The sequence below is a fragment of the Ambystoma mexicanum genome, chromosome 8, assembly GCF_040938575.1.
Source record: "Ambystoma mexicanum isolate Mex_15411 chromosome 8, UKY_AmexF1_1, whole genome shotgun sequence".
Classification (NCBI taxonomy): Eukaryota; Metazoa; Chordata; class Amphibia; order Caudata; family Ambystomatidae; genus Ambystoma; species Ambystoma mexicanum.
In genome coordinates, this window is record NC_090929.1 from 296757427 (window position 1) to 296783619 (window position 26193).

Sequence of the window (26193 nt, forward strand, 5' to 3'; positions counted from 1 at the left end):
GCCCTTCTGTTTCCCTGACAGGCACCGGAGAGATGCAGGTGAGAAACAGGGAGGAGCTGTGGTTAGGTGAACCAGCGATCCAGTGAAGAAGGGTTCAATATGGAGGACATGCAGGAAGAGTTAGGCGAAGGGGAGAGGTTTAATCAGGAGACAGAGGGCAGTGGAGTAGGAAGTGATTGGGATGAAGCATCTGTCAGATTGCTTCAAATGAACAAATTACTTACCTGGGCTAATGATCTTTCTGGTGGAAGGCTACTCCCACAGAATCCCCATCTTCAGATACAAGTTGTCGCTACAGCTCACATCCGAAAATGTTTGTATCCCAGGAGGTGGCGCCCTGACCGTTGGTGTCGACTTTGTCCGCAGAGCTGCTACTCGGCTCCGGAAGTGAAGACGCCACCGGTACAAAAGGGAGCCACAATGCCCTATGTCCTTCGCTTTCCTACTTTTTCCACGTGCTCAGCATCAGCTGCTGGAACTGTAAGGGTGAAAACTTTGGGCCTTATTGCACGTTTGGTGGCATCTTGGTGGTAAATCCACTGAGAAGACGGTGGTAATGCAGAGGCATGGCCGTAATTTTAGGGGGGGCAGGGGTGTTTGTCCCCCTCAACTTTCATGGCACACCATATTGTCCTCATTCATTTGACTGGGGCCCCTTTTCTTCAGATGTCGTGTCCCCCCCAACATCTTCAGCTAAGTTACTCCACTGTGCAGAGGAAACCGAGTTTTTGGCCACACCGGCAAATTCGTTATGAGGCCCCTTCTCTTTTCATATATATTCCATCTTTCCATCCTAAGGATATCCCTCAGCAGTCTCTATTTGAGGAGGTGACTGGGAGAGCAATGGGGAATCAGTGGCAGTAGCCATCAACCAGCAAGACCATTACCTCTTTTAAGGAATTTTGTTCTTCTAATGGATACCGCCCTCCCACGCATTTTTCATCTTCAGAGAGACTCCCACAGCATCTTTGAACTGCAGTGGTAGAAGTGTACGGAAAGAAGTAGTGGAAATATGTTCCCTGCTGGTCTCTCCCTGCACCTCATAAACTCCATCACCGCGTCCAGCTGCATGTGCAATACAAACCCCTAAACAAACGTGCCTGCTCTTTATGGGAATGTTCAGTGCAGCGCACTGAAGTGAAAGTCTCCACTTCTTCCCACACTTTTGTTTTAAAACAAAACCATTCTGGAATGCTTTCTTTTTAAAATAAAAGTACAGGAAAAGTACAAATTTACAAAGTAGAAGAGCACCGCCCCAGTCGCTCCCGCTCACTTCGACCACTGTTGAACTGCAGTCACTGCACTGTGTAAATCCTGAACCTTTCAATTCTGCCATAATGTTGCAGTTGAAAACAATTTCTGGAACGGAAGAGTGTTCCAAAACAGTATGGGCTTCGGGCATCGTGCCTCCCTTTTGTACTGGTTGTGTCGTCACTTCTAGAGCAGTGTAGTGGACCTGCGAACGAAGTCAATGCCAGCAGGCACGACTCCCCCCGCCAGGGTACAAACGTTTCCAATGCCAGTTACACCAGCAAATTATATTTGAAGATGAGGAATCCTTGGGAGGATGCCATCTATTAGAAGCAGGCTTTTACAGATTGGTAAACACTGGGTTTAGAGCAACCTACCTAATGGGCTGCTACACCCACCCAGAGTGCTAATTTGGTTTTAATCTGTTTTGTGATTTTGCCATATTATAATACCATTACAGCTCATGCATAAAGACTGGAAGAGGTTTTATTGCTCCTTACTCTTGTTATTCACCATCAGCTTTGTCTCAGGTTCACATTTCTGGTGAGGGCCAAAAGCAACGGTTACAGCCCACACATACTGGCCCCGCTGTGCTCTCTCCTGGAAGAACTGGGAAGTTGGCATAAAGATCACTCACTTGGTATTATAGTGGACTCCCCCAGTGGTGCTGTGACTGTGACTGGAATATGCACATTGCTTGGCTTCTCCAGCGGGGGTTGTCCCATCCTACGAACATTCTTTTGGTTGTCTGCATCCTCTGGCTGCTCTGGCACCTGGCGGAGGCCCCCTGCTCCAGCCATAGGCAACATTGGCACATTCATGGCATCCGCCTCCCCATCACCGTGATTCTCTCTGAGACATAAGGACAAAAGCAGATATCATTTGAAACAGATCAGGAGAAATGCATGTATGTGGGTGTGATGAATTCCTAAGAGGAAACAAAAGTAAAATGTATGGATTTATGGTCTATCATCTCTCACGCTGGATTGTGCCCAATTGCCCAGCATCGAGTTTTTAAGAGGTACATTTTGTAAAGTGGCTACTGTATATGCGTCTTTTTTATTTGTTGCTTTTTACCTGGTTTTCAGTCTTCGAATATGTTTTGAATATATATTTGTAAAGGTTTAATTTAAACCGTATACAAAAGAAAAAAGAAAAAGGCACCCAGTATTGTGTTTTTAATAAAGGTTCTGATCAGGGAGTAGCTCAACTCTGTATTTATGGTCACCTGTTCTACACCTGTAGAGTGTCTGTTATTGCATGTCTATTGGAGGTCTAACTATTTTGCTTTTATGGTCAAGTGGGGAGAGAAGAAAGGCTGGCCAGGAATTGGCCAGCGGTCTGAGCTCACTTTGTAATATGAAGGGGAGCAAGGCAGCAAGGTAGCACACCCCGACCCCATGCTAGATTACATCATGTTTTGAGGCTTTGTTTTTTAATTGTTCTACTCATCACATCTAGGTAGGTGGCAGAACTGATAGGAGAGCTAGCAACACTCCACTCTACAAACGTAACTATTCTAAGCATTCTAAAGTAGATACTGAGTAAACTGAGGCTCGTTGGAAATTAGAATGTGCATCAAGTGCTTAATGTGTGCTTATCGATCGTGCACTCTTGACTCAAATATGTGCACTCTAGCCTCTTGTGCACAATGGTACCTTATATCATCGTACGTAGTGGTACATCCAATTATTTCATGCCAGGCATTGTTATATATGTGTAGCATTATGATAGGTGGATCAATGTACGTTTATAAGTGGATTTGAAGAGTTGTGTTTAAAGGAAGATAGACTGGCAATGAACTATCGAACGCCTTGAAGTTCTGTGGGTATTTTTTTAAAATATCAGGCCTCTCCTTCTCACCAAGAGGCTGATCCATTCATGAATCCTCGGAAAATAGTTATTTTTCCATCAATGTTGGTCTCCAATGATGTGTCCTGACAGTTTCAATGATGTGTTACCATGGAGCAAATCTGTTTGACAAGAGCTTGGCTAGGGAAAGCTGGTTCAAAAACCAATGGGTTGTTTTTGTGCAAGTAGGTGGAAAATGAATTAAGCAACTGCTTGACAGACGCAGCTAGTAAGCGATGAAAGCTTTAAAGGCGGTTTCTGGTTTGCAACTTTGTCTTTCCTAGGTTTCTTAATGTCAGAAAATGGTGGGAAGATTTTGGCTTTCGCTAGTCTGCTATCGACCAAGTATAACGCTTAGAAGCTGGAGGTATCTGAAATGAATGATAAATAAGAACACAAATTATTATTGTTATATTGCATGGGAGAAATTAAAGTATGGGGTTATTTATTTGTTTTTGAGTTTTACAATGTGCTAACTTGCGGGGGTGCAGCTTCAATGTGCCTGGGAAAAACACAAAAGGACATTGAGTACAATACAAAGGTGTGACATACATACAAGGAATAGGAAGCAGTGACATGCTCAAGTAGTCTGCTTAGTTCTAGTCGGTATCAGATAGCTGATAGTTGGATTTCAAAGTGTGGTTGATGCCTTTGCTAAGGCACCATTGGTTAAAGAAATTTGGTGCTTTCAGGTTATTAATATTACAACAAACAAAAAACAAGTGGGCACAGGAATAAATCAGATAACATTTTGTAGGGCCAAGGCAGGCAAATTCGAGGTTATTTGGCAATGGCTAAATGCGGCCATAGGATGGAAGTGCTAATAATAAGGTATAAATGCAGTCAAGGTCAAGTATAGCAGTCATTGGGAGAGGAAATGTTATGTGGTTAATATATGCCGGCATACATGAGTTGGATCTTCTGTTCATGGAGACAGATCTTAACACTCCTTTTTAACGGCTTGAGGGTATATTCTGCTTTCAGGCTTGTGGAGAGGTTGTTGCTGTGTGGGACCTCTCTCAAGTTTCATTCTTTTGAACCTGGGTGTAGTTAGGTTCTTAACTCATGATAGTCTTGGCAGTCTTGTGGGCACATATTTGTTTATGTAAGAATGCAGGTCTTTACAAGCAATGAAATGGAGGATTTGGAAAGTAATAGCGTTGATTTTGTATGTGATTCTCTTTTAAACAGGGAGTCAGTCGTGGTTATCAGGACTGCTGAGGTAGGGTCTTAGGGCTTGAGTTACAAAATAAAAGTATATTCTTTATTTTGGACAATTTATAGGTAGTTCAGTTGTTTGGTGTTAAGTTCTATACAGAGACTATTACAATAGTCTAGGTGAGAGAGGACAGGGGCTCTGGTCACCTCAGTTTTCTGTATCATTTCCAAGTGAGGGAAGCTTGGAGCTGGAAGTGCGATTTTTGGGCTAGCGGTTCTTTTTTGGGTGTAGTGAGAGTTTGTTGTTGAAAATGATACTTTGCTTATTTACCTGTTCCGAGGGGGTGGGTCCATTATCATGAAGGGTGACCACTTGAAAAGTTGTATTGCCAGGGGTGGGCTCCAAAAGAAGATCATCTCTGTTTTAGAGGCATTCATTCAGAGATTATGATCTATGGTCCAATCATGGGTTCTCTGGAGCAGTTCAGTTATATGATGATACATCATTGGAAGACAGGGGATGCTGTGCTCATCTAACCTTTAAAATAAAATGCAAATATGTATTTCACCCTGGTCGTTGGGTGCATCCCATACTCCTTTTTCTCTAGACTGGTAGAAAGTAGTGTGGGATTGTCTCATCCCAGGTGAGATAATTGACTAGGTTTACTTCCACTCATACAATTAGTGGCCCTTTACACTACGTGTTTATGGAAGTTTAATAAGTTTGGCTTAGGCATTAAGCTAATACTGAAACACTGCTAAAACAACAAGTACCATGTTTACTCTTCCGACTATGTAAACAATAACTTGTTTGCAATGCTAGTAACTTTGGGACCAATGTGAACTTCCATCTGGGAGCACATTTTATACTGTAAGTATAAACCAACATTCATACATTGTAACATACTTTTTATTGTTTTAAATTGCTTACATATTTTAATATTTTAAAGTTATACACAGATAAATAATTTAATGGGGATGAACTTTATAATGAAAACCAAATATATCTCATATACTGGCCTATTTATCTATGTTTACCCTTAATCAAGCCTACTTACAATCTCTTGCAATAGCATCTCCATGCCTTTGGGCTGTAGTGCGCTCCACAAATCCAAAAAATAAAATAAAATAAATAGATATATTGTAGTACGTCATACATTTTAGTGGACCAGCACACACTGCATCGTCAGAAAGGATTAGCAGATTTAAAGTTGAGTTGGAGCAGCTGACGTGGAGCTGCGGTACACACAGCAAGATTATTCATTATATGTATTGGTCCTCGTGGAAGATGTGGTCCTGTAAATTAAGCCAGGATAATATCTGTTGGAACTCCAAGAGAAATGTGGGTACCACCCTGCACATGTTTTGGCAATGTAAGAAGGTTTATTTCTTCTGGGATGAGGTCCTTCAGCGTGTGGATCTTGTGATGGGTCTTTCCCTTTCTAGCACACCACTGATCTGTGTGTTGGGTCTGTTCTCTGCTGGTATCAATCTGTTTGACAGCTCCTCTGGATATATAGAGCCCTTATGATGGCCAAGATGCACATTTTGGAAGAGTGATCCTGACCTACTATTGATGATTGGCTGCATAGTGTGTTGCTTCTTTCAAGCCGGGAGACAGTCACGTTAAACAGCGGCAGGATTGGTATGATGATATTTGGGGTACTTTTAATGAATTATATGATTTTCTCCCTCAACCTCCTCTTTTTCTTCCCTTTCTTATATAATGGTGGATTTGATGATAGTTTGTATTTCCTGTGTTTTGATATGACTGACATAAGCAACTTAATTTCTGTTATTCTTTTAGCTGTTAAAATCAATAAAGAATTGTATTTAAGAAAAAGAATATATTAGTCTAATGAACTACAATATGCAATATACAATATTTCTTTCGAATTTGCTATTAAGGTATGAATATCATCAATATAAACATGTTCTATTGTACTAGCTTGTCATCAAAGATCCCTTATAAAAAAATACCCCCAAATATATTATATTAAAATAGCTAAAGAAACAAAAAAAAGATAGGATTTTATTTTCAATCCAGCAGCATACAAATAAGGCTGCAGCGTGAATTGTGTTACTCTTAGGGATATTTTCATTAAAACGCCTAAGGTTGTGTTTCGTAAATGTGAGCAGACTCAGTCCACAGCCAATGTGGTACATTAGGACATCCTTTAGTATATGTCTACTCACACATTTGCAGGGAACTTATGCTGCAAAATCACCTTCATTTATGGTTGAGCGTACCCTTAATACGGCTTGCCTTAGGGTGCATCCTCTCATTTAAGGGACATCATTCTGTGAGTATGAGATGATCAGCCGGGCATCTGTTTTAACAGCACTTTCTCACAATGACAAGTGGACTGGGCAAAAGCAGGCATGGCCCCTTTCTGAAAAAATTCTTATTTCAATAGCAATTCACTCAAATTCAACAATCATCAGTCTATCGAAAATGGTAAATGTGGCCTAACAAACAAAGCCTTCAACACACTGTGAGGAACTGACTAACACAACAGAAGAGCAGACACAGTACAAACTTTGCAGTATCTGTTTTCAGACCAATCCAGACTAAACTGATGTATGCTCTCTCTATCTCTCTCTCTCGGATTTACCTTGGCCGATGGTTCCGGTGTTCTTTATCCCCTGCCTCACCCTCTTCACCATTTTCTTTCTTCTCCTCTGAGTCATAAGTGGACTGGGCCTTGTGACGAGTTTTATGTCGCCGATGGGGCTCCTCTCCATTCTCTCCTCTTGAGCCAGGATCACCATCCCGGTTTCCTGACCGTGAGCCACCCCGGTGCCTTGATCGGCGTTCTCCTTTGGTCCCATTTGCTGTACCATTGCCTTCCTTAGGTGGTCTCTCGGCAGAGTGTCTGTGGGTCCGGTGCCGCCGATGCTCCTTCTCACCGCCTTCTTCCACAGAACCCTGCCGGTGGTGCCTCTTCCCCTGCTCCTGACTGCGGTTTCGCTCACTTTTCCCTTCCTTGCTGCTCCCCTCCCCCTCTTTGCTGTGACTCCTGTGCTGCCGGACCCCTTCTTCCTTACTGTTATTGCCAGAGTCCCCATTTTCATTTCCCCCATCACTTTTCTCTTGTTCCCCCCCTTTGTCCCGGTGCCGGTGATGCTTCCTGGGTGCTTCGGTGCTCTCAGTGGATGAGACCTTCCCTTGCTCAGTATCCTGGCTATCAGTGGGACCTTGCTTACTACCATTGTTTTTGGCATCTTCTCGTGGCTCCACCACAAGAGGTCGATCCAAATGGGTCTTCATGTCAGGCCGAATTTGCAGGGTGGTCGCATAGCGCACACGATCCTCTGGATCCAACTCGTTGTACAGAGCCTCGCAGCTGGCCCGGAAGTTGTGCATGCGGATCTGGCTGGTCCTCTGCTCCCAAACAGACTTCGACTTCAAGGAATTCTGCTGCTTGCTGTAAAAAGGGGTTGAATAGAGAGAACAACAATAAATGAATTTAGAAGTGCGTGCTTTATGCTGGAATCTTCTACGGTTTATCGGGGATTGTTCCATGAGCTAAGGGAAATGGAGGAAGATGGAGATGATCAGCAAAGTTAAACACACAAGCAAAGCAGCAGGAAGAAACAAACGTTTTTTTCTGTGGGTAAAGTTCATTTGCTGCCTTGTATCGAGTGGACAGCAAGCACATTTTGGAAGGTGCTGAGAACAGGTTTGCTCAGTTGGGGACCTGGTGTAGGCCAGTCTTTGAAGAAAATATATTGTTTTGTTAATCTGAAGTCAGAAAGTGAAGAACACACTGAGTTGATTCTTCTATGGAGTGACATGATTGTGGATTGCAAATACTAAGAGGTTAGACTTGAGGGACATCATTCATGACACTAGAGTGCATAGCTGTGGGAACAGAAATGAGGGTTGCTTTAGATAGACAATACATGGCTCGGATCACAGTCTCTCTAGAGTTGGCTTCTGCCTGTTGTGAAATGGAGGTGTATGACTGAAAGAATCCTGTGAAAGAGTGGCAGGCTTTATCTTAAAGAAACTTTGACCACAAGCCAACATATTGGTTATTTCGAGCTGGATTTGTCACATTGCGTTCACTTGGCTTGAAGTAGGAGTGCAGAAGTTGTCATGGCGCTATGAAGCCGAACTTGGAGATTGTATGGAGGATAAGAACATTTGGGATTGCCATGGTGTAGACAAGCATGGTTTTCACTCTTTATACGTGGCAAATATCAACTTTAATAATTTATGGTTTGCTGAGTGGAATTTATATTATCGAGGTTTCATGGTTTGGGTGGGGTTAGTAGAGTCAAAGTTGCAGTTACTTTAAGTGCCTTGGATGTGGTTGACTCAGATTTGCATGGCAGCATTGGAATATCCATACTTAGAGTGTTAGTGCTTAATGTAGTGTGGCTCAAAGTAGCAGAGATGGAGCATTAAGTGCTTTTTGAAAAGAATTGGGGGATGCTTTGTATAGGGGTGGAATGTTTGTAATTGCCTGTAATTCAGTATGTAGGTAATGAGTCATGCCTTTATGAAAGTTGTTTGCAGGGAGGGGAAGGGACTGTTCTGTTCTACTCTACAGAGACTGATGAAAGTGGGATGCTGGTGGCCATCACAAAATTATTGCCCAGCAGGGGTCCAGGAAAGCACAATGCTTTACATAATGATACAGTCTATGCATGGCAAAGATCACTTCCTTATCCAAGACAGCAAAAGTAATCACTCACCAAGCATGATAAGAAATTGAACTGGCTGAGCACCTGTCATCAGATAATACTGAGAGAGGGAGGCAGCACGGACAGCAATGCTGTAAAGGTGTCTGGGTTGATTTGTTGGGACGTAATGAGAATGGAAGAGGAGGGGAATGGACACATTTTCATCTGTTGAATCCAAGAAGGAAGATGCAATTTTCGTGGACGAATGAGATCTTTGATTTTTCTGGTCCTTCACTTACCAACACAACCATGACTCTGCCATGTTTAAGCTTATATGGGTGACCCCTCTTCCAAAACACCGAACACACACAATGCATGTCTCCCGATCCTCTCCCATTGTGGAAGTATACATGAACAAGTGACACCCAAGAATAAGCTTATTCTCAGTGTATGCAACACAGTTCTATAGCCCAGCTTATATAGCAGTACACAGATCAAAATGGATGTCTTGCCTCTTGAAGCCCCACCCCAAAAGAAGTGGTTGACTATCCAAGCCACATGTCCACGTCTGTGCTTCCCACCCATATATAACACAAACCTTTCCTAACTTCAATGTTCCGTCTGCCCATTCCCCAAAATACTCTGGGCAGGAGTGTAAAACCTAATCAAAATGATAGATCACAGTGTTTTTTTTATATACACGTAGCCCCTGCCTGTCAAGAAGGAGTAGTGTCTTACCTGTAACTCCATTTCTCCAGCGTTCGTATCTTTCATAGATTCACATGCTATGAATATTCCCAGTTGTCAGGCTATTCCCAGCATGACAACAGGGAATATTCACAGCATGTGAATCTATGAAAGATCCAATGCTGGAGAAAGATAATTAGAGTGGCTTTTGTAAACACAGAAATGCCACTGTTTGATGGAGACATGAAATCGGGATGACGTGTCTAAGGAGCATGTCCAGTGTGTATGGCATGCATCCTTCTTTCCAGAGACCCTCATCACCCATGTCCTCCTGTAACCCAGATATCTCATGAAAACAAACCTTCTAAAGGGTACTCCCTAAACTGACATGGCCCTCATCAAACTCATGAAGCTTTCTGAGTGGTTGGGATTTATGTGCATTTGCCTAACTGGCAACATCATTTCATTGCCAAAATAAGGGAGCCTTAACTCATCTGATTGCGCGATTCATATGTATAAAAACATACTTTCGTGTGTGGATGTGCATATTTGTGCCAATTGCTGGCAATCCAAGAGTGGCAGAGGTCAAAAGGTTAAGGAAGTAGCAAGAGAAGACACATATGTAACTAATACATTCACGGACAGTGGTGGTGTGTGTCATTTTTGGCTGAGCTAGGCTCGTCGAGCTGCCAAATGACATGCATTACTCACAGTAATAACATTTTGGATGATTGTATCTGCTTAGATTCACATGTGCCCACCCTTCCTCCCCTCGTGGAGTAGAAGGATCATAGACATCTTACACCTTCTCACCGTCTCACTGCCACTGGAACGAAACATTGGTTTGTCTTTCTTAGTGGTTTTGTCTTTTCCAGATAATAGATCAGTGTTCTCCTCACATCTAGTGTGTGGAGGCTCCTTTCTGGCATGTTAGTGGGGTTCTGGAAAAAGGTGGGTAGTTCTATGGAGTGATTCACATGAAACTTTGAAATATATTTAGGCGCAAACCGTGGGTGAGTGTGGAGGACCACTGTATCTTTGTGAATCGTAATGAATGGGTCCTGAACTAAAAGAGCTTGCAGTTCACTAACTCTCCTTATTGATGTGATCGCCACCAAGAAGGCGGTCTTGTAGGTGAGTGCTTTAAGGCTAACCTTGTGCATTGGTTCAAAGGGATGCCCCATTAATCTGGTAAGTAGAACGTTCAGGTCCCACCCGGGAGCTGGGTTGGAAATAGGGGGATGAAGTCTTTTCACCCCTTCCATAAAAGCTTTAATCACTGGAATTTTCCACCACAAAACCTTTTTATGGGACGTGGTGTATGCTGAAAGAGTAGCTAAGTGGACTTTCAGGGAATTGGAAACCAGGCCTAAATCTAACAGGTGAGACAGGTACAGGATAATATGTGTTGGTGTGCATTCCTGCATTTACACCAGATAACAAAGCGTTTCCATTTGCTGGAGTAGCAATGTCTGTTGTTAGGTTTACGTGCTTCCCTGAGTATGTCCATACATCTTTGAGGGAGTTGAAGGTTCCCGAACTCTATGATCTCAGGAGCCAGGCTGCTAAATTGAGAGTTTGAGGGCATGGGTGAAGTGTCTCCCCCTGGTCTTGCAACAGCATGTTGTAAAGGCATGGCAGCTTCATGGGAGGTGGGAGAACCAAGGTTGGCGGGCCCACATTGGGGCCACCAGAATCATCCTGACTGGCTCTTGGTGCATCTTGTGCACTATCCTGTTGAGCAGGGGAATTGGGGGAAAAGCATAGACAAATTTCCCTGACCATGTTATCCAGACAGTGTTCCCCTTGGAGCGGTTCTGACGGTACTTGGAGACGTAATCTGGGCATTGTGCGTTCTGCAGAGTTGCGAACAAGTCAATCTCTAGGAAGCCCCAGTCTGCGAAGACGTTGAGAAAAATGTCCTTGTGCAATCGCTACTCATACTCTATAGGTAGTGGAAAGTCTCTGCTGAGTATGTCCACCAGAAGATTGAGTTCCCCTGGAACGTGATGTGACAGGAGGAACATCTTGTGTTTGAGAGACCATTTCCATATGTTCTGTGACAGTTTGGACAGCCCTGGAGAGTGAGTGCCCCCTTGTTTGTTTAAGTAATACATGGCCGTAGTACTCTCCATGAGGACTTGGACTGTATTCCCTGGAGGTGTGTTTGGAATGCTTTCAGGGATTGAACACTGCTAGCAGTTCCAATATGTTTATGTGGTTGGTTGCTTCCGCTGCAGACCACACGCTGTGCGCCGTCTGATGAAGGAGGTGAGGCCCCCATCCCGTCAGAGATGCACCTGTGGTGAGAGTGGCTTCTACTGCGGGGGTGGTGAAGGATTTCCCCTGCAGAAGGTTTTCCCTTAACCTCCACTGCAGAGACTGAATGAGGGCTGCTGAGATAACCACTAGATCGTCCCATTGTCTGCTGGCCTGACACCATTGGCTCGAGAGCCACTCTTGCATGGGGCGCATGCGCAGACGTGCGTGCGGAACTTGGTAGATGCAGGAAGCCATCATCCCTAACAGTCGCATGGCTTTGCGTACGGTCACCATGTGACTGGCTATACAGTGAGGGATCTGGAACAGCATGTTTTGAACCCTCTTGTTGGACGCAAAGAAGAGGCGTCTTTGGTCCGAATTAGAGCCCCCAGTAACTGTTTGACTTGGCTGGGGTCTAGGCCGGACTTTTTCTCGTTGATCGAGAACCCTAGACTGAAGAGGAGATCTACTGCATTTTGGGTATTTGATAGGCATGTTTCATACGAATCCCCTGTTATTAGCCAGTCGTTGGTCGAGGTAAAGGTAGACTGGGAACTGTCTGGGCAGGTGTGCATCTTCTACCTCAGTACCTTCGTGAACACCCGTGGAGCTGAGGCAATGCCGAAGGGAAGAACCTTGAACTTATAGTGTGTGTCCTCTATCATGAACCTTAGGTACTTTCAGTGCGCTGGCAACATTGAAATACGAAAGTATGCATCTTTCATATCCAATGTTGCCATGTAATCCCCCTGCACCAGCAGTGGGATTACTTCCTGCAATGTTGTCATTCTGAAGTTTTGCGGTCTGACATATTTGTTCGCTGGGCGCAGGTCTAACATAGGGCGCATGGTGAGATCCTTTGTGGGTACAAGGAAGTACACTGAATAAACACCCTCATTTATGTGGTGAATGGGGACGACTTCTATGGTACCCTTTTCCAGAAGGATCTGCACTTCTTCCAGCAGGATTTGCAGGTGTGCTTGTGATAGGCGTCTTCTCTTTGGTGGGTGGTATCGATGTGGCCGGTGGAACTTGATGCAATAACCGTGGGTGAAGGTCTTGAATGATGACAACCATCCCCCGACCGGGGAGGCATGGGAGGTGACCTGGACTGGTGAGTAATTTTGATGTAGAAGCCGGGGAGCCTATTGGGGTGGGGTTTCTGCCTCCACCATTGACTATGCGCTGTTCTCTTTGCTGATACTGGCTGTTGCCAGATGAACCTTGTCCGGAGGACCATGAGGTGCCTCCAGTGCCATATTGCCCGTGGGGAGATCGTGAGAAGGACTGACCTCGAAAGGAACGACAAAAGTTTGAACCTCCCTACTGTTGGAAAGGCTTGGCTGTAATCTGGTTGATCGATTTCAGCGTCTCATGTTCTTTTTTAGCCGTCTCCAAGCAGTCATCGACAGCCTTACGAAATAAGTTTGACTCCTCTACAGGTTTATTTATCAGGGAGGCCTGAGTCTCCGGTTTGAAGCCCTCAGAGACGATCGACAGCAGGCGTGATTGCATGCATTCAGGGACCTCTTTGAGGCCTTCTTGGAGCAGGTCCCATTGTACGTCGCTGTAACTAGCGAGAAAGGTCGTATTATTCACAATTGTGGTTGAATAGGCAGCAGATGTGGTAATACGTTAGTAGAGGGCATAGAGTTTTTTGCAGTCCTTAACTGGGGGAGCCCCCGCTGTGGACAGTGGCACCTATGGCATGACCTCGAAATATACATAGGGTCAGATGGAGGGCGAAACAGTTTCTCAACCCGAGGGTTGACAGCCCTTGTGAGGGAAAGAGACAATAAAGAAGGAGCAAGGCGTTTCTTTATGGAGTTGAGCAGAGAAATAGCCTGACTAGTGGGAGGTTTTTCTTTGAGAATGTCCTCAACGACTTCAGAGTGCTGGACAGTCTCCTGTGTAGCAATCTGAAAGTGTTCTGCGGCTCTCTTTAGGATGGCATTAAATACCATCTGGTCATCTATTGGCTATGACTGCCTTTGTTGAGGTGAAGAAGGAGGTTCTAGACAAATAATGTCTGGGTCTTGGGTATGAGTGGGTGAGAGCTAAGGCCCTTGATCTGCTGGCTGATCTGGTTCCCAGTCTGGGTACTGGTCAGCTGTGTCCTGACCAAAAGTATTGTTCTCATATGTTTCTTCTGGTTCTGAATACTCAAATACCTCCTCCTGATGGGTTTGTGCCTGAATTGGAAGCTTCTGCAGCGTTGGTGGAATGGGGCAGTAGTCCTCCTCCCTAGGTCTCTTGGGTGTGATTTATTTTTCTGAGAAGTCTATGAATTGGGACATCTTATCCATATAATTGTCAAACCTCTGCCTAGTCCACAGGGATGAAGCAGAGGGGTCTGGAGGAGGGAAAGGCTGTTCAGAAGGGGGAGATTTACCTGATAAAGCCCTAGAGAGTCGAGGGGGCCTTCAGAGTACTCATCTCAATGAGAGGGGGTGCTTCTGGGCTGTTCTGCCGCCGAAATAATAGCCGTGAGACTCTCGCATATTTTCAGCAGCGGAATGTTGAGTTTCACCACGCCTGAAGGCGTTGTCACTGTTGCCGACTCCGCCGAAGCATTAGGTGCGAGAGTGCCATTGGACAACGTGTCGGTAGCTGTGAGCTTTTTTATGGGGACGCCCTTGTGAGAGGAAAGCCCAGTCACATGCGGAGAAGAAGGTTGGGGGGAAGGCATCGGACTGCGAGGTTCGGCAGGCACCGTTGATGTTTTCGGCTGGCCTGTTGGCGTTTAGAGCTTCTTTGACGTGTCCGTCGAGGAGGCCTTAGGGGTTGTGTGTTTTGCCTTGGGTGGTGCGTGTGTGCCCTTGTCGCCGGGGTGTGAACTCCCCATAACAGTCCAGGTGGCCTGTCTGTTGGGGCCGGGCATCTAGGAACCAGAGGGTTCTGCCGAAAGTGCTATGGCTTCCAGGTCAGAGCCATGGCTGCCGCTGGAGTCCTCAAGTTTTTCTGCCTGCATTGTGTAGGCCGCCCACTGCTTCATCCACCTATCCTTTAACGTCTTGGGACGAAAGAGTTTGCAGTACTTACAATAATGCTCGTCGTGATCATGAGGTAAACACCTATTGTATTGGCGATGGGTGTCTTTCCAGGGGAATTTTCTGTTACACAACGGACAAAATTTAAAGGGTGTCCTCTCCATAGCAGAGGTAGATGGCAGCCAGACCAAAGAGGGAAAGAGAAGGGAAAATTAAATGCATTTCCGAAAAAGAATCAATCTATGGCCCCACTTTCCTCTCCACTCTCCTTACACTAGTCGCCAAACAGCAGTGGATGTCTTCGGCGTAGGAGTCCACAAAGTAGTCGTCGAAAAGAAGTAACGAAGACTAGATGGTCAGTGGTCGTGGGACAAAGAAGGAATGAGCAGTATCAACGCTTGCGAGCTCCGCATAAGGCGACCAACTAGTTGGCAGAAAAAAAACAATTGGAGGGACCTCGACGTGTGAGGTATTTTGGGTACACTACACGTCACGTTAGGGATAGTGTTACAGTCACGCCCATGTTGACGTCCCCTTTTCGATCTTCGAAAGAAAAGATGCAATTACCTCTAGATGTCAGACTATATGCACAGCATGTGATTCTAAGCAGATTAACAAGCATCAGAAAATAAATTTCCGCCTGGGTTTTTGGGATATCCACAATGTACATATACAATATGAGAAAAACAAAACATAAAATCAATGGCATTTTGGATTGTTTGAGTATTTTATGATTATCCTGAAAACCCAAACTAGATTGTAATTCCCCGTGTGGACAATCACAGCCCTTGATTGCAGTTCTGACTACAGAATTAATTGCTTCTAGGAACCCTTCTGGCATATAGGGTGTGAATTGTAGGGTTGGTGGAGAATGGACAGGGACAGTGCAAGCTTCCTTCACAAATACTGCTACAGTGTAGAGTAGGAACAGTGCAATCCTTCTGCACACACAGTAAATGGAATACATTCAACAGCTGGATACACTGTTTTTAGACAGAGAAGGTATATCAGCAGCAGCACAAGCTTCAACGGCAGACAGAAGGTAGGGTAGGGGCAGCAAACACCTAATCAGTAGCAGCAGTCAAGCTTCCATCCCACTGAGTCAGTACACATGGAGAAAGGGAGTGTATGCTTTGTTTGCACACATATAAGCAGGATAGCAGTGTAGAGCAAGGCCAATAACAGAGCAATCTCCCCTCACATTAAAACCATGCCTAGCACCAACAGCAACAGTGGAGCTTCCCCCTCACATGGAAAAGACCTACACAACGCACAGTAGCAGGACAATCATCACAGACTTAATCTATAGAGGAATGATGCCAAGACGCTCAACTATCTATGTCTTGTCTATTTATCCCATGGCAAAAAAACAGAACTACCAATGTTGCTCTTGACCTCATAACATTTCTAACTTAGGCTTTGCACAATGGGTCACAGGATCTACTCACGACAGTGCTCACACTTTCTTAACTTGAATTTTACCTTCAACCGGTCTCTTACTGAAATTAACACTACATTACAACTCTGGTCACATTACCCCTGGATATCCTATCCCATTCACGGATGCAAAAAACTATCAAAAAATCACAACAGTAAACTTCAACAACTAACCAAAATGTAGACCTTTCAAAAACCCTGCAAAAACATCACCAAAGAAACCAACCTACTCAAAATCCTTCTCAACCCATACACTGGCCAAGAAAGACTCCCCAGAGTCATCCCCAGAATACAGATGCTAACTACACAGAAAGTACCTCTGGCTATCTTGGCTCCGAAAAAGAAAATAATGAAGCCTCGTTGTAAGGCAAATAACACATGATTTGCAAAGAGATAACATCCATTAAAAGACTGGCCAGGACGTTGAAGTGCATTTGGAGAAAAAACATTTCAGGAGTTGACAAAATAGCTTGCAAAATAGAGTCCACCAATACTGAAACAATCATACACATGAATGCTACGAAGCTTGCAACATGGACGACCATAAAAACACTAGAGAATTATTTATGACCGTCTATGAACTTCCCAACCCGGACCCTTTGAATACTAACCCAGATTCCACTCACAAATTTACCAATCTGATATTTGCTATCGAAAAAATAACGAACATGAATAGTCCATCCACTTCAGGAACACCACATTAATCGCAAAAAAGACTATGGCCCACCCTCATACAATGTTCCACTACTGCACAAAAAAGAACAAGGCATCCTAAAAGTCTTCCCCATATGAAGGCGCCACTGACTCAAAAAATTCAATTCCCGGCTAAGTTCACGAAAGAGCGCATTGGGCTGTAATCCTGCCTAATATAGCCTTTTGCAATTTCTCAGTTAAGCTGGGTCATTCACACTTTACTGAGAACAAGTGGCTATAATCTCTAAAATTACTGACACTAAACCAGCAATCCTCGACAAATGCTGCCCTATTGTAAAGCTGCCTCTGGAAGTGAAAGTTCTTAAAGGAGTAGTAATTATACAGGTTTTGGCCAACTAGGGGGGCAGAGTCAACCATGTTGGACATGAAACAGACATTTTTACATTCCTAGGACCAAATAATTCGAGCGATTCTCATCTTTTAATATACCTCTGATGGTTACAATACTGTGGTTCATTCCACTCTTCTTCAGGATTTCCAACATGTAAAAGGCATATGTGGAGAAGTCACACAACGGTTTCAATTGTTCCTCCAAAACAGACTTTAGCAAGTAAAGCTCTGCCAATTCCAATCCATCAGAAGGACTTTTTCAGACGTGCAGGCCTAATTGACCTCTCCTCAGATACTCAATATCCATACCAAGCCATTTGCCTCCTTCATTGTCTCCTTTGACATTCTATTAAAATTTTGTGCACACAATATCCAAATTGTGATCGACTTAGGGATGGGCACCCATCAACCAAGCGCCATCTCTGTTGTGTTGAAAAAATCCCAAAGTGCATAACTGCCAGCAGTCTTTGCGACAGAATGGAGGTTATACTCTTTGACACATCCAATAAGGACATTGTTCCATTGACATGGCCTCCCTCCTTGGGTCTTCAATCGACCCGTATGAACCAGGCCAGAAATCTCAGCATCACCATCGACTCAAAATCTCCTTCATACCACAGGTCTCCATGATGTACACTCCACGCTGGACATTGTCAAAGCATTGGCCCTTTCCCAATGAAGACTACTTTCCCTCTCCACTGCTGCCACAATGAAAACCAACAAATGAATCCAGCTCATCCAAACCTAAACAGAAAAGGAAATTAAACAGAACTATGGCTCCCTATCCGTGAAAGTGCTACATTGGTTCCATGTGGAACAGTGCATATATGCCCTTCAAATTCTTTAGCATAATCCATGAGGCTACCTGGGACATTGGTCCAAAATACCTCACCACCATAGTCAAATGATATTTACGTGAACAATTACAAAATATTTATTTGTTTTACAAATCCTGCTGTAATAGCATAACATACAACCCCACAAACAAAGAAGTGCACCCATACCTACATGCTTTCTACACAGCTTCTCTTAAAAATCGAACTACTTCCAATGTGTGAATCACAAGACAACATAAGCATGAAACCTTAACTCAATGCATCATTTTATTTACATAGATGAAACCAATACTACCATTCCTTGTATTCCACACATGTATTTAGTAAGTCTAACATGTTTCTTCCCTATCTTTTGCTATAGGAAATTCTTCACAAGGCACAAAACATGGCAGCAGGGTACAGATTCCTGAAAAGAAATAGTTAGACATGTGTCCGGTATTGGTTGTATATTTCATATCGAGAGAAAAATCTGTGTAAGCCAGTATTCTACACAGTGCATAAGAAGCATACTAGCTTGATTTATCCCAGAGGAAGACCAATGATATCAGAGGTAGGATTGATATTGGAATCATTGTCTTCATATGCTGGCTCTTTTCTTAAGAAAAACATGCTGTCAATGAAATTTAAAAAAAATCATAGAGGAATGTGCCAACCTGATTCGTTCAGTAGAGGCTTTACAACATATGGATGAGGATTGGCTTTTGATGAATATGGATATTGAGTCCTTATGCACTATGATACTGCAAGACGGATCGCTTAGAATAGTGGCAGATAAACTCAGTGACTGTCCTCCTATTGATACCTACAGGGCATTTATATGTTGATGTTCTGTGATTGCATTAAAAGAAAACTATTTTCAATTTGACAGAAAGCTATGCCACCAAATTGGAGGGGCAGCAACAGGAGCTGCTGTTGTTCCCAATCTAGCTAATTCTAGCCAATAGGTCTTGGAAATGAGATAATTTATCAGGAATCCAATTCTGTTTCCCCTCATATTTCTCTCTGAAAGAGACATATATAAGATATTTAGGTGATATGGAAGGGTTCTTGTAATGAGGCACAGACATTTATAGACGTTCACATTCAGAATTGAAGAACAGGAAATACGGTTCCTGGTCCTCACAATACTTAAATTGGAAGGAAGTCTAAAAATGGTACCTTATAACAAACCAATGGACATAAACACATTGCTTCGTTATGTTTCCTTTCATCGAAAATCTTTAAAAGGATAATCTCCTTTACAGACAGTTCCTCCGATTACACAGTAAGAATACAAACCTATTTTGAAAGTGAAGCAAAGGAGTTGTCGAATATGTTGAAAGAGAGAGACTATCCAGACAAAATGGTGAGGTGGGAATAAAGAGAGCATTAAACAATTAGAGAGAAGCAGTTCTGGTGCAAAAAACGGGAGAACCTTGTTTTGTGAGAATGTACACAACCATTTCCATGCAGATTAAGCCCATTGTATATGAACATTGGGGATCCTGAAACGTGGAGGCAGCCATTCCACCTCCTCCCCTTTATTTGCATATAAACAAGGCAAATCTATAAGGCATCTAGTTGTAAAATGTGACACACAAAAATAAGTCACTAGTATAGTAGGAAAAAGGAATGTGAAACAATTTCGGTGCTACCAACAATAAAGGGTCACAACCCATCTGGAGAGCCTCCAGTAAGCAAATTCACCAGTGAATCTCTACAGATACATATTGGTTTTAAAATACCACAGGAACAAAGAATGTTCAGCAACTGTAATGCTACCATGGCGATATTTGAGGTTCAAGCAATAATTTGTACACAGGGAACACAATAAGGAAACTAAAAAACAGAATCTGCAAACATTGCAGCTGTATTAGGAATCATATAGCTACGGCTCCCATGGTACATACGTTCATGCACTTGCACCACACAAAGAATGATTTAAAATACACAGTACTGACACAAATTAAGCACAGAGATATTAATGTGGCACAAAGTGCTTTGATCCGAGAGGAAAATAAGCTTATTTTTCTACTAAAAGCCAAGGTATGGGTCTCAATGACTATCGAAAAGGAGGAATTTTAGATCATTTAAAAAATCTGTAAGGTTACAGGTATTGTAAATCACTATCAGAGTTCTGAGATGAACACGGCTGTTAAAACAGGTATACCCCAATGACTATGAGGCAGCAGAACATGGCAAGCACACAAACAAATAGGGGTGTGCAGGCTCCCACATCAGGCACCATGTTAACATACCAGTGTAGTGACATCAGACGCAACTCTTCATCAGTGTCTATGGATTTATGTAAACGGTAGAGAGTAGCGCGTAAGTACACTACATAATTGCACTCTCAGCAACACCTACATCGGTGGCAAGAGCTCTTTGCAGCGAATGGTTGGCAAATAACGATATTGCATGTCATGAAAACAATATTCTAAAAGCTGTATTCTCATGTCCTGCACAACCAAACTGAAGGACATGGTAAGTGAATGTATTTAAAGAAGAGATTTGTTAAGCATTTTAGTCAAAACGTTTGGGGCTCTATTCCAGAGGCCTCACTCTGTTTTCCCAGTCAATCGCCATAGGGGTATGCCAACACTGGTACACGCTGATATTACAAGAAGGAGAAGCTGGCACATTGACATCATAACACATTCATCTTTTAGATCAAGGTGCAAAACAAAATCAAGGAAATACTCTCTATTAGGGAAAGTTAGTGAAAGAATAGAGTATCGTCCCATAGAGTTACGTTGGTTAAAGGCAAGTATAAATATTGGCCATGTTCCCCTTTGCAGAGGTGTAGACACAGATCAGGGGACATGTGTCTTACAGAGTTGCACAGCTGTACTTATAATGAGCATCATCTTCAGATGGAGGTCTGCAGTTTTTCAATTATTGAGTTAGAAAAGAATACATTTCTATTATCAGCGATCATAAATTATATGAAATATACAGCCAATACTAAAGATACACCATAGTTATTAACAATGTTTTTAAATATTTCTTTGCATAACGTTGTACTCTACTGCATAGTCGTGTGCCTGTGATGAATGTCCAATATCTCGGTTAGGATGATATGCTGACAGCATACAATTGCAGAATATAAGGAATGTTAGCATTAATGTAATCTATGGAACTGAAATGATGCAATGAGTTAAAGTTTCATCCTATGGTGTCCTGTATTTCACACACTGAAAGTAGCTAGATTTATACAAGGAACAGTGTAGAATGGATATACGCAGGAGTGACCTGGCTTGTTTGTGAGAGTTCACGTTATGCTATCATAGCAGGTGTATTTAAGAAAACGTTGTGATCTGTAAAATAAACTCAGTTTTTCGAAATGCTTTAAAATACATAGAATTCCATGCGTGGAAGGGTGTGGGCGCATGTCTAGTGGGCTAGTGTTGAAGAAACGGCACCATTGTCTGTTTATATGCTAGTTATTTCCGGGACAGGCTTTATCCAGCCCATTCAATGTTAGTGGGTTCCAGTTCCTTCTCTTGCAATAGTATACAAATCAAATTTGGCCCCAAACCGAAAGAGCCTAATCTGCATTGGAACCTTCAAAATATATGCTTTGGTTTGTGAAATGCTTGCTATCATGGCCCAAAAAAGTGGGCCATGATAGCATATCTCTGAACGTAGTGAGACATCAGAAGAAGTTCTGAACATTCAGAAAGTCTTTGAAGACTCACCAGTTCAAGCAGGCATTTAAGGACACTCCGATTCTTTTTCCATTATCTACTGACCATAGTGCATCATCATCCTAACCAGGAACACAGCTGAGGCCCCTGGAAAAATTCAATACCTGCAGTGTATCATAACTTTTCTACAGATTACACAAAATGTAAAACTATACTTAGTACACTGAGGTATCCATGGATGTGATTTCCTGTTTAGCTACTAATGTATCATCTTCCCTCCGGATCGCGGATCGCGTACTCCGACTGCCCCCTAACCATCACTCCTCCCTTTTTTCCTCTCACAGCACTTTCAAGGGACATCACATGCGGTATGTTACAAAAAGTCAGTAAAAATTACATTATGGTAAAACGACTGATGCTCAGAAATTATAACCACAGTTAGGAATCTGAACAAGTAGCAAGGTTTTCTGCAGCTGTGCTAAACGTATAGGTCATCAGGCCTACATAAAGACTCTTATGGAAAACGTTTTCGGCAGACGGCTCAGATTCAGTGGAAACATGGAGCCACTTCAAATCTACCTTGGAGGGATACATTCTAATGGGTGAGATGTTTTAGCACATCTCCAAATAGGTACAAATTCGCAATTACTTCTGAATAGGATCTGCCTGTGTGTGCTTGATCTTGATTAATCTATCGCCCTTTTTCTATCACCCTAGGTGGCAGTACAATCTGTAACATCTGTAGATCTTGTAAGAGATACAGCCTCATATCGTATTGTGTACATTATAGGGATAGGAGTTCCTCTGTGTACAGTCCGGCAAACAGAGGGCATGATCATGAATTATCAGCAGGCTTTCAGCGGGAAGGCTCAGACAAGCAGGGATGTCAGAGTGTAGAAAGACATTCTACCAACCCAAGAAGCTAGCATTCAGGGCACACATAAGGCACAGCATTATCCCAGTCCTAGCACGATCAGCCATAGGCTAAAGGACATGTCCATTTCCAGTGCTTCAGCACAGAAAGAACAACTATGACTTGTTAGAGCTCTTACATGCCTCGTTGTGGGAGACAGCGATTCTGATCTTTTGGGAAAAGAGGAGGCCTCACAGACCGATTTCTAGGCTCAGAAGGCACAAATATACATGCTGGAAGGGCCCTCTGAAGACTCAAACAAGTTCTGTATATGTGTCAGGACTTCAGCGCCAATGGCCAGCAACGGGAATAGATCACTCTAGTTCATTATAACAGAGAGACAACCGCAACTCTTAAGCAGAAGAGCTGGCTAAAAAAAGCATCTAATTGACATCTAAAACCTCGTGTTAGACTATGTTGCAAAATGGATGTTTGCACCTGGTAGAAACCCGAGATGTACGTGGGACGGTCCTGGAAGCAATAATGTGCATTCTGGAAAAATATGAATTCCTAGTTCAGAATTGGAGTTTTGATCGTAAACACTAAACAAGTCACTTCTGCCCGTAACCCAATTGCACAAATTATGCTACTTCAAATATGTAATAGTCCTTAGATTCTGTCCCCAAAGGTAGAAAGAGTTTGAGTCCTTAGGTTTCTATTGTCCTCTTCATGACACACCTTTATACCTAGAAAGCTTAACAACACAGGAACACGAACTTTGAAGAGTCCACATGGGAAGAGGCTCAGCCCAGGATTTTAGAGATGATCTTTAGTCAGATTGTTGGCGACAGTGGACATGTAAACTGGTTTCTCCCAGCTGACTCAACCATCTGCATTTTTACTTTCACAGAGTAATCAAGACACGTCCTCAAAAGAAACCCTTTATGAGGATATAGGCACACGTACTGCTCCATTCATTCCCTGCTCACCCACTTCCAGCACCAAGGTACAATCTTTTGTATTGAAGGGAACAAGGTTGCACTGACTCTGCTGGTGTTGCAGTGAAACTGTGGAATTCTATCCCTTTAATACTACGAGTCACTGAAAAATATTTTTAATTTCGTGGACTGCTAAAAACTTTTCTCTTTTAGATCTTTGGTTCGTTGCACCTAGCATCAAGATGCCGTTGAGCGAATGTTGCGCTTTATAGAAATCAATAACATAACACCACATAACATTATAGGGTTTTAGGATGGCTCTAGCAAACCAATACACAAATCCCTGTGGTAGTACACAATCATATCTGTCATCAATTCCGGTGCATGCTAACTTAGAAGTGACATTTAGTTGAACTTAGGCTTCTTGCGTCATGAGGCAAATAAAGATATACTCTTTATGTATTGCTAATGTATGAGTCTAAGAGGCACATGTCCTGCACAACAATTTCATACAAAAGGGAACGGTGCCGCTGCATCAACATCAGGTTCCTCTCATTCATGTTTGAAATTTGCAAAGCAGGGCACACTGGCGCAGAGCCTCTTTCAACTCTAAAAGTGTTCTGTTGTGTTCCGGTGTGCTCAGCGTGCCAGCAAAAATCTGAGTCCGCTTTCTACTGCTACTGCTACGAGTGGAATTTTGGATTTAATCACCGCGCAGGCGCGGAGCGCGGCGCGGTGTGTGGCACAGTGTGTCTGGTGGAGTCTGGAGGCTGACCGCTGTGCTTTTTCTCCCGTTTTCAGCAAAAATCTGAGTCCGCTTTCTACTGCTACTGCTACGAGTGGAATTTTGGATTTAATCACCGCGCAGGCGCGGAGCGCGGTGTGTGGCACAGTGTGTCTGGTGGAGTCTGGAGGCTGACCGCTGTGCTTTTTCTCCCGTTTTCAGCAAAAATCTGAGTCCGCTTTCTACTGCTACTGCTACGAGTGGAATTTTGGATTTAATCACCGCGCAGGCGCGGAGCGCGGCGCGGTGTGTGGCACAGTGTGTCTGGTGTCCGGTGCACCGTGCACTGAACCCGAAGTGCTGACTGAAGATCAGAGGTGAGAATCACTAAGAACTAAGAAGAACTAACAAGAGCGTTTTGTCTGGTATCAATCAAACACTGAGTGGCATCGGACTTCCAGTGGCTGCTACTTATACCATCTTCTGGGTCGCGCTAGAACTCTTTCTGCTGCCCAAGTTCCCAGCAGAAGGCGACCAACCCCTGGAAGCCGTCTCGGGCTTTCGTAACCCGTGCTTCTCAAGTGCTTCTCAAGTATAGTCCGTAGCATGGTATCGCTACCCCCTGAAGGGGGTCAAGGGCGCTGGACCCGCAGCATGAAAATCCAACAAAAGATTGCTCACAGAAGTCTGAGCTCTCTTGGAACTGATGCAGAAGGAAATGACCCCGCAGTTGAGACTGTGGTGGAGCATGGGAGTCCCTGTACTCCTCCGCCTTCCGACAGGGTCCCCCAGGTGACTAGGGCGGAGGAGGGGGGCCCAGGCTACCTTCGAGATCAGATTGAGCTACCGCTCGTAAGTACTCAGCAGCCGCCATTACTCCTAGACCAGGAAAGAAGAAAAACTGTATTTACCTTCAATAGTTCGATTGATGAAATGCCTCGTTCCCCCTCCTCCTCAACCCCTGGCCAGCCAACCGTGCAAACGAGAGGTCCCGGGCCCGAGGCTGTCGGAGGACAGCCCCGGCAGGGATCTGTCTGGCTGGGGGACCTGGGGGTGGAGGCAATCAGTGAACAGAGAAGCCAAAATCGGAAATCCAATTACCTGGGCCCGGAGAAGTCTAGAATGACACAAGGAGGAAAACAAATAGTCTCGGATAGCCCACAAATGCTCGGGCCTGCACCGAGCCAGGTGACTTCAGTGGTCATGCATAACAATAAAGACACAGGAGTTTGCATGAGCAGATAGGAAGAGGTCTGCACGGATGTACCCAGGTTCAATCGAATAGAAGAAAGCGTCATGGCGCCAGAAATTGTACTGGACTTGTGTGGAAGGGGTCACAAGGCAAATATAGATGACTTAGTGTTTGAAGCTCGGGAAGGTTCAAACGCCCCGTGTCTCAAAGCCCCCGAGAAAACACTAACTGCAACGGGCCCCTTAATGGTGCCCCTCCCAAAAATAAGTCTGGAGTGTGACGGTAACTCCGGAAGTACGACCGCCAAGGATCAGGTCTTGGAACCTACGGGGTCCGTATCAACTCACACATTAAGTGCATCAAATGATTCGCTCTCCGCTCTAGAGGAAGAAGAACAAACAACAAAATTAACAAGTCTCAAAAGAACCTGTAAAGGAACGGCAAGAAGACCCAGATCAAATAAAAAATACAGGAAAGATCATGATAAAGGAAAGATTGCAGCTGGAAGAGGACCTGCCAAAAAGAATTTACAAACAGGTCTAAAAGGGCATGGCGGAGTAAAGGGGCTATCAACTCCTCTACTGTCGACCTCCCTGAAAGACTTTTTCATAAGATCTAGTAAGCGTAAACTAGGCCCGGACCATGAAATGTCCGACGCAGAAATACTGGAGGCTATAGAAGACCCTCCCCCACTGAATACATCTCGGAAAAT

The 26193-nt window shown here is 43.8% G+C and overlaps 1 protein-coding gene across 5 annotated transcripts in view; it reads right to left on the minus strand.

Moving 5' to 3' along the window:
- Positions 1 to 26193, minus strand: part of CACNA1B (calcium voltage-gated channel subunit alpha1 B) — a 2298664-nt gene that overhangs the window by 606638 nt on the left and 1665833 nt on the right. For all 5 annotated transcript variants that reach the window (XM_069609698.1, XM_069609696.1, XM_069609700.1 and 2 more), the window contains 2 exons: positions 6876 to 7688; positions 1889 to 2103 (listed from right to left, as the gene is read on the minus strand). In XM_069609698.1, the coding sequence (XP_069465799.1) occupies positions 1889 to 2103; positions 6876 to 7688 (1028 nt within the window). The remainder of the gene's footprint in view (positions 1 to 1888; positions 2104 to 6875; positions 7689 to 26193) is intronic.